Raw genomic sequence first — 9966 nt, forward strand, 5'->3', positions numbered from 1 at the left:
TAATAAAAAATACACAAAAAGTTTAATTATTTTACAACAAATTCTAATACTCTCTCTCTCTCTATCTATCTATCTATCTATCTATCTATCTATCTATATATATATATATATATATATATATATATATATATATATATATATATAACTTGTGTGAATAGTGTTTGATTATATGTTCTAAAACCATGTCAATCTCATAAGCTCTATCAAGTAGTGATATTTCATCCATATATGCTTGCTTCTCCCATGTGCAATGAGATTCTTAGAAATGTTTAGAATGAAAACATTTTCTACCATTAAAGTCACAACTTTATTCTCTTTGTTGCATAAGTCCTTCATCAAATTCATCAATCATACAACTTGACACACACATAATGATGTTGCAATGTACTTGGTCTTGCAAGAAGAGAGCGCCACAACTAGTTCCTTCTTATATGACTAAGAGATTGATGTTTCTCCATACCTAAAGATGTATCAAGTTGTGAATTTTTTGTCATCTTTATCTCCACACCAGTTTGAGTCAGTATAACCAAGTAATTTGCAACTTCTACCTTTGCTAGTTGCGGGAAATAAAATTCCACAAGAAATCGAACATTTGACGTATCTCAGAATTCTCTTGATCGTTGTTAAGTATGATGCCTTTGGCTTCTCCATAAATCTGCTCACAATGCCCATGATACATTCCAAGTCCGGTCTCGTACCGCACAAGTACCACAATGATCCAATCAACCTCATGTACTATGTTGGATCAATATTCTGCTCATCTTCATTCTTTGATTGCTGCAACCTTGTTTCTACACGGTTAATAGCCACATTATAGTGCTCCATTTCAAACTTCTTCAATATCTCAAGTACATACCTCCTTTGATGCATGAGTATCCATTTTCTATACTTGTGAAACTCAATGCCAAGGAAATATGTCATGATACCAATGTTAGTCATCTCAAACTCCTTCATTAGATTAGTCTTGAATTCGGTAGTATAACCTTCATTGTTGCCCATAATTAGTAAATCGTCGACATAGAGACATAAGATAATCACCCTTTTACTTGTATCCTTCTTCACATGCACGCCATGTTCAGATACACATTTATCAAATCCTATCTCCTTTACAAACCCATCAATTCTCTTGTTCGAATCTCTTAGTGATTGCTTCAGCTCATACAACATCTTTCTCAATCTATAGAAATTGGATTCCTGTTTTTTCACAACAAAGCCATGTGGTTATGCAACATACGCCCCCTCTCCTAATGGACCACTCAAAAACACAGATTTAACATTCATTTGATATATGGACCAATTGCTGTTATTTGCAATTCCAACAACTAGCCCAATGGTTTCAATTCTAGCCACTGGTGCAAATAATTATTCAAAGTAAATACCTTTCTTTTACAATAATCCCTTTGCCACTAATATGACCTTGTGCATGATCACTTCACTTTGTACACCTATTTTACATCAATTGACTTCTCTCTTTGAGGTAGATCAACTAGTTCCCATGTTTTATTTTTCTCAATTAACTCGATCTCCTCCTTCATTTCTTATATCTATTTTGGATCACTCAAAGCATAATTTGTTTTCACGGATTATGATTTATCCATGAGCGCAAAATGGATAACCATTATCATTTACTTCATTATTCGGGAACAACTCACAATCTTGCAATCTCTCGCATACATGTTTTTTTGCCTTGTTTAAATTCTCACATTTTTTCCATTTTGACTTCACCAGTTACAGTTTCTGGCCCTCCAAACAATGCAGGAACAATTCCACCACTATGGTAGCCTATTACAATTGGCTGGTAATCAGTTACTGTATGTTGCCAGTCCCTCAGGTCATCAAAAATTACGTCCATTACGATTCTTTTGTTAACTACGTCATAGAGTTTGAAACCACCTATTGAGTGATAGCCAATAAGTATCATTTGATATCTCTTTCCATCTAACTCCTTTCTAAGCTTACCCAAAACATGTTTATACGCCACCAAACCAAACACTCTCAAGTGACTCATATTTGGTTTGAATCTAGACCATGATTCTTCGAGTGTGAGATTTTTCAACTTCTTTTTTAGACACCTATTCAACAAATATATGGTTGTGGACACCACTTCTCCGTACAGTTCTTTTGTCAAGTTCTTCCCTTTCAACATGTTGCCTATCATGTTCATAATTGATCAATTCTTTCTCTCGACGACTCCATTTTGTCGAGGTGTATAAGGTGGCATTACCTCATCTATACCACCTCAAGATGACTCTTGGTTCTACATCCTACATCTTTGATAAAGTCGCCTCTGTGTTGCTTGGTATGCACTCACTCTTCACATACTTCAACTGGCATATTGATAAAATCCATTCCTCCCTACTAGTAGTCGTTGCAAGACACCTTTGCTTCATTACTTTCAAGTCAGCCTTGAAAGTCCTGTTCTGAGCAATATGGGCCTTTAGGATCAAACTCCCACTTGAGTCCATAACTTTCATCACTTTGTTTTCCATGTGAATCTTGTAATTCCTTTGAAGCAATTTACCAAGCTTAAAATATTACACTTGATTCCAGGAATATATAATACATCTTTAATTAAAGAATGCTCACCATTCTTTCTCTTGATTGATACGTCACCAATCCCCTATGCTGCTAGTGTGCTGTCATCAGCGAATTTCACCTCATTCTTCATGGCTTGATTGATTTTTACAAATCAATCATTCCTTCATGTCATGTGAGTTGAGCACCCAGAGTCAAGGTACCATTGATCGTTGCATTCTGCATATTCTCTTATAGTCACCATCACATTTTCAGTTGAAGGTAATCGATTATTGTGGGCTTGTAACCGGTTGCAACTTCCTTCTGCCACATCTGATAATCAATTACTAACAAAGCATAACTGATTATCATTGCATCCTGTATTTCTTTCTGCTTTAGTGATCACCATCAATAGTGCACTCTCATCATCATTCTCTTGCCTTGCAAACTTTACCTCAACTTCTTATGAATCTTTCTTGTTGGAATTACATTCACTAGAAAAATGTTCAAACTTTTAACAATTATAGCATTGAATATTATTCTTATCAACTTCCTTCCTTCATTTTCTTCATGTACTGTTACCACCTTTGTAATTGTTTGATCCACCATCTTTGAATTAGCTGCTTTCACCTTTTTGGAATGTTGAATTGTTGGAATTTTGGGAGTCCATTTCATCATTGTTTTGATAGTTTCCTCTACCTATATTCATGGACCACTTTCTCTTCACCTTATTGTCTCTTCAAACTAAACAGACTTGCAAAGCAATCTCATCATTTGTCTTGTCAACATTTCTCTCATCCATTCTATGCCCATGAGCTTAAAGAGAATTTTACAACTCTTCTTTGCTCATGGTTGAAAGATCCTTGGATTTCTTAATTGAAACCACTACATTAACGAATCTTGATGTTAAATATCTCAAAATTTTACCAACCACATACTGCTCAATCTCGAAAACATTTCCACACACTTAGTGTTTAATCAAAGAATCAAATTCTTGATACCAAATATTGGGGTTAGAAACACCAAGTGGAGAATAATGAACAACAATAAAGAGCGTGAGAGAAAGAGGGAGTTTTGAGAAAATGAGAAGAAAAAGTGGTTGTATATTTCATTGATCAACCCAATGACTTATTTACTACATCAAACAATAATCAACCAACTTAACAAAAAACTAATATTTCGAGACAGTAACTGGTTACACATTTTTAATAACCAGTTACGAAAAGCTATTGTCGTAGGTGGTAATCGATTACACAAAAGTGGTAATCGATTATGAGAAACAACTGAATTTGATAGTAATCGATTACACATAAGTGATAACCAGTTACAAGAGCATTCTAGAATTTTTTGTAACCGATTACAGTCTGGAAGTAATCCGTTACGATCACTTAAATTACCATTTTCTCAACAATTTCAAATATTTACTTAATCAGACAATCAATTCAAATTTAACTCGAAAAAATATGTCTATATTTACTATTTAATAACACCTCAATCATAATTAATAACAAGAGATTAAGAATTCACGTAAACAAAAAAGAGATGCAACCTAATTAACCATTAACAAAAAAGAGATGCACCCTAATTAACCATTGACCATTAACAAAAAAAAAAAAGAGATGCACCCTAATTAACCATTGATTCATTATCATACATAAAATATTTTACTTACATTTTCATTTTGTCAACTCAAAGAGTTACCATTCCCAATTAGTATTTAGCACCAACCAACACCCTCTTTCCCTCTATACATATAAATAACATAATAAGCTAGTGTCAAAAATCACGAGGATCGACAAAAATTACATCTGAAAATGATTTATAATCAAACCAATCAAAGGGTCCACATTCCTTCTTCATGTCTTCAAGATTCTTAATGCACCACATGTCTTCTGCCCAAGAAAATTTTCTCCAATGTGGGACAGCTTCCTTAACTGGGTCCCTATGACTAACTTCAGCCACAATGGTCCCACAATCACCATCATCTCTAGCCATATTATGAACAAATCCACATAATGACTTCATAAGTTGTTTTCCATATTTACCCTCCATGTGTAATCCATACATTACATAAACCCCAAATGGCCTAAAAACATTAGGAAATGAAGGTAACCTTAACCATGGCATACATTTATCTAATACTCTTGTACCTACACAACATGCATGTACAAATGGTGACACTCCTTTAACTTGCAATTTGAACACTTCTTTTGTGTTCCACACACTTAATATTGCATAGCTTGGAGGAAAAATACCCTTTTTTAGATCACATTTGTTAAGGTATTTTCTTGGGATGGCCATGAATGTGCCCAAATTAAGCCTGTTTGATAAAATCAAGTCGATATCTTTAGGAAAAAACTCGGAATTGGTGAAAATATGATTGTATATCGGTCCAGATAGACGAGGTGGTAGCCGAAGGACGGAAATATTTGTGTTGATTGGCTTGTAGTGAGCATGAACTGGTTGCACTAGCATTGTTAGTGTTCTGAATTTTGAGTAACCACATTTTTTTGTGAACAAATTGATGGATGGTTCATTTGTACAATCGGTTGCCATATAAGCATACTTAGCCTCTTTTTGCTTGCACCATTCTTCTAAATGTTCAACTAGTTTCGTGCCAATGCCAAATCTCCTACATATGCCAAGATAATATTTTAAACATAACGTCAAAAAAAAAAAATTCACTGATCGTGCTGATTAGCATTTCTATTAGTTCATTAAAAAAAATTAACGTAGAAACATAAGTATTAGACTCGACACTAACACGAACACGTTGACACAATAATAAATTGAAAACAATCAATTAATTAAGCGTAAGCATACTTATCGGTGTTGTGTCAACACATATAATCAAAGGTTTTTCTTATGGACCATGTTGTCTATATGAAGAACTTAAAGTGTGAGAAAGTTAAGAAAAAGAATAAGACATGATATCCAATTACTTATGTTTTATAGTAAAAGTAGTGATAGTGGATACATCATTTCATATACATGTGTCAATGACAGAATAGCATGCTTAACTATACTTTATTCATATTTCCATGATACTAGGAACATTAACCTTTTTATATTTCTTACAAAGAATCTAACCCCTCACCACTTCTTTTTCTTATTATCAGAACCAAGAAAACACACATCAACTTGGCAAACAGAATAGAAGCAAAAGTTTTGAAATGACTTTTGTGGAAAACTTTGACTCATGCACATTTAACATGTAAAAAGAATCAATCAACAACACTAAGAATTTCTTAACACTTTTAACTAGATAATGTAGAAAAATAACATGAACAAAGACGAAAATCGAACCTGTGTTTCGGAGAGACTCTAAGTCCTAAAACATAAGCAAGTTTTACATAAGCTAGATTTCCTCTTGTAACTGTTTTCACACAACCTCTTATCACTCCAACAACTTCTTCTTCTTCGCCGAATTCAGCAACCTGTTCGAAGAATATATATTAGTTACGATTTACAATTTGTCGCGTTCGTATTAGAATACGTCTATATTCATTGTAACAGAAACGATATCGTATTAGTTACCAGCATGACATGTAACTGAAAGTGACGAATTCTGCAGATAGGATCACCCAATAAGTCAGTGACAAGAGAAGGTTTTCCTCTCTGTCCAACTTCACAAAGTCTCTCCAAATTCTCTACTGCCGCTTTGTGTTTCACTTCATCATACTCTTTTATCACTATCGATGATTCTTCAACTTTCTTTGAGGATGATTTTGGCCAGTTTTCAGCTGCAATCTTCAAAGACATTTTGGTAGTGATTGGTTTCTATGAGCTTTCAAGGCTTCTTCTTGTTGTTGTTATATATATACACATATTAGAATTTAGGACCATTGAAGAATATCAAGACGTGGCACATCCCCTAAGTTTAGTGCACTTTTTTTCTTTTGGCAAAATAATGAAAAAAATTAAAAGGGAAAGAAATCTTAGCATGGATTATGTTGTTTCTATTACCTAGTAATGTTACATCATGCATGTGTTCATGTCTTTTGTTTATAGTGAGTAATCCAACACAGCATCTACCTATGGAAAGAAATATTGATAAGATACGAGGGTGGCTTATTGTACCTTTACTATTACTCTCAAATCCTATAAATTTTTAGAAGTGTCTTTTTCGTATCGTCTGAATTTTAAACTCCGAACTTAGCAAGTATTATAAATGAGTTGAAGTTTACATGAAATACACAAAATGCACAACTAATTATGTTCGAATTTTAAAATACGGATGCGTTCGGATTTTTGAAATCTTGACGTATTACATATTGATAGAATCAGAGTTTGACTAAACTCATCCCTAAAAAATCGGCTTATCAGATTGGGTGTCACTGTATATAAATTTTTAGTGGGTTCTACCTTTACTCAACGTGGGACTTGAGTTTTTTCTAATACACCCCCTCACGCCTAACACTATTGGTCTTTGGGCTTGAAGCGTGGATATAAACGATGGATGACCCGAGTTATCGATATATGAGATTTGATTTTTCCAATACGTTCTCTTGCGTCCAACATTTTTTTTTTGGCCTTGATGACATATATAAATGGTGGATGATTCGAATCGATAGGTTCATGATATCATGATAAAATTAAAGTTTAACCTAATTCATCCATACAAAATCATCTTATAAAATGGAGGGTGTCAGTTAATATAAATTCTTTTAAATTTTTTATTTTTAACTAATGTGGAACTTAGATTTTTCCCGATACATAATACAACAAAGTTTAAATTCACAAAAACGCGTCCAAAACTCTGAGCTTTAAACCCTATTTGTGTAGGGTTTAAATTTGACACATGTTCACATTTATAAAAGTGCACAAGGGAGTGAAATATCAAAAATAGATACACTACTTTAGTCATCATGTTCACAAAGTGGAATGGCCACAAAAGAAGTGTGATGTCTTTTTAATAACAATAAACAACAATGACAGAAATATAACAATTTAAGGTAAGGTTTATCTACAGTCAAAATAGTAGGCTAACTATGCTTTAAAATAGTTGTCCTTTTTTTTGTATACTAATGATAGATAAGTAGTTATATCCTATCTAAAATTTCAAGGCATGCATTTTCTCTAAGTTTTAAATGAATGAAACTTTGTCCAATCTTAGAAATAAAATTACATAGGATCAAATTTTACTTATTTAGTCATTTAAAAGGTCATGTGTAGGTGTAGGGACATTACTATTTTTTAGTGTATTTGGTTTTAAATTCAAATGTGATTTTGGTAATAATATATATGCAGCACGTGTTTCTTTTTGGATTGGATTTAAAATATATTTGACATATTTAATATTCGATCTCGAGAGAAACATACTCTTAAGACTCAATTCTTCACCACTAAATCATACCGACATAAAAAAAAATTAAATAATAAAATATATTAAAAATTATAGTTAACCTAAACAAAACTAGGCTTATGATGACAAGTGTTTGAAAACAAAAACCCTTATCTTAATACTTTGCTTTCACCAATTATTGAGGTAAGTTGTAAGAAAGCATGCCTCCACCACGTTTTTTGGTGAACATGTGGGAATGTGATGAGAAGATTAATTCAAAGTAGGAATGTGTTGTGATCAAACCATCATCATATACACATATTAACTCACATTTTTCAATTCTTAATTGTACTACTCTTTTGTTTTCTTTTATGTTTTAAAACAAGTCTTCAATGTCTATGCACTTCCCTAGAAACTTCACTCTATCCCATATCATATAATTAATTCAAATTTATGTGTCATCTTTTTCTAAATCAAGATGACTTTTGTTTTTCTATATCTTCAATAATGTGGTCCTAATGTACTAGAACTTACCTATTTAGGAATAGAAAATTTCATCCAAAATTTAAAACACTTTTAAGTCTTTTCACTACAACTACTTTACTTCAAATGATACATACAAATAGTACAAAAGCTAAAAAGAAAATGTACCAATAACTATAATCAAAATGTGAAGAAGTTGGTCAATATTAAGTTGCAAACTTTGATTTGTCATATAAATCATTTATCCCATACTTATGATGTTTGTTGTATGAGGAAGCTGTGTTTGTTGACCTCATAGAGTCATAGTACTAAAATCATCAAAATTTATAGCTATTGTTTGAAATTTTTCTCTAAAAAACAAGGTGATATGAAAAGTAGTAATCTAGAAAACATACTAAAATGGTGTAATTATCAAACACAAACGTATATATATCCTAAAGTTTTAATGCCAAATCTTTTGCAGGAATTTGATGTCTAGAAAACAAAGGAAAAATGATGTGACAACATTAATGGAGGGGTTGATGTTGCATATGACTAGCCAGTCAAGTCTTTGGTACTAATTTCCTTTTATGTTAAATTAACTAGAAGGGTAAAAAAAATATGACATTTACCTCCATTTTGAATGAGAAAGGGGAATGGTTTTTATTTATTTGTTCTTTTCTTCTATAAATGCTCTTAGGAAATAAGAATTTTTCACACTATCTTATATCATGTTTATAATATGTGGTTGAACCCACGATTGAAATAAAGGAAAATTGAACCCTTCATATGTCTTTTGAGCCAATTATGTGAGCGAGTTGATGAATATAAATTGATTTATATTTTGAAATATTTATATTTACATGTAAAAATTGAATGAATAATAAATTTAAAGTTAAAAGTTAATTGTAGAGACAAAAACTTCATGTTCTCATTTTGAGTTAACATTATTTTTGCAGATATATTAATTTTAACAAAAAAATAATCGAATGTATTGAAAGGGAGAATAAAGTTTGCAATGAGTTAACGAGTTAACTCACGCATTAAGAAGTTTGTTGGATAAAGATTGTAAATTAAATGAATCAAGACTAAAATCGTGTTAGAATCAATGCGCATGAATACTCAAGATAATTCAGCCTATATTAAAATCTGCATAAAACAGATGAAAAATCAAATATGTAGGGAAGATGAAAATCTGAAATTTACACTGAAGGGGATAAATTAATGTTATATATTTTTCTGAATCCAAAATGTCCAATTTATAGGACAAGTAGTGTTATTTCACAAGGTTGCAACATTTCACACTAAGTGTTGTGACTTTTCACCTTTTACCAACTATTGCAACACGTTGTCATTTCCAAATTCAAAAAATAACAAACTGAAGCAACAACTACAAAAAATTGGAACAACGACCACAACCATGTGTAGCAGTTTGCCTCCACGAGCCGACCAAAGACGGGTCGTCGAAGTGTCGCCGTATAAAGCCTCAAGTGGCCTGATTGCTTAAATGTGTTGTGCCTAAGTGCTCAATCCCGCCTACAAGCTACCACAAACGCCTATACGCCCACGCCAACGCCCTCGGTATCAGTGTCGGTGCCAGAGTCGAAGTCGGGGTCGTCAGTGGCAACACCAACGAGGTTGTGTGTGTGAAGGTGACAAGTGTTGGTGCCAAAGACGCGATGCCCATTTGTTCAACCTGATCCACC

General features: G+C 32.9%; 1 protein-coding gene across 1 annotated transcript; it reads right to left on the minus strand.

Moving 5' to 3' along the window:
• Positions 1-4134: 4134 nt before the first annotated feature.
• Positions 4135-6502, minus strand: LOC127100881 (probable N-acetyltransferase HLS1). Its single transcript, XM_051038188.1, has 3 exons — positions 6052-6502; positions 5821-5951; positions 4135-5146 (listed from the first exon to the last, which is right to left on the minus strand). The coding sequence occupies exons 1-3, from the start codon at positions 6274-6276 to the stop codon at positions 4291-4293; spliced, it is 1212 nt and encodes a 403-aa protein (XP_050894145.1). The 5' UTR covers positions 6277-6502; the 3' UTR covers positions 4135-4290.
• Between the last annotated feature and the right edge of the window lie 3464 nt (positions 6503-9966).

Source organism: Lathyrus oleraceus, chromosome 7 (assembly GCF_024323335.1).
Source record: "Lathyrus oleraceus cultivar Zhongwan6 chromosome 7, CAAS_Psat_ZW6_1.0, whole genome shotgun sequence".
Lineage (NCBI taxonomy): Eukaryota > Viridiplantae > Streptophyta > Magnoliopsida > Fabales > Fabaceae > Lathyrus > Lathyrus oleraceus.

Excerpts from the sequence above, each read along its gene's own strand:
- LOC127100881 (XM_051038188.1), bottom strand. The coding sequence starts at position 6,276 with ATGTCTTTGAAGATTGCAGCTGAAAACTGGCCAAAATCATCCTCAAAG. Across the intron at positions 5,952-6,051 it reads TTCAGTTACATGTCATGCTG|GTTGCTGAATTCGGCGAAGA; the intron begins GTAACTAATACG and ends TTCTTCGAACAG. Across the intron at positions 5,147-5,820 it reads AGAGTCTCTCCGAAACACAG|GAGATTTGGCATTGGCACGA; the intron begins GTTCGATTTTCG and ends TGGCATATGTAG.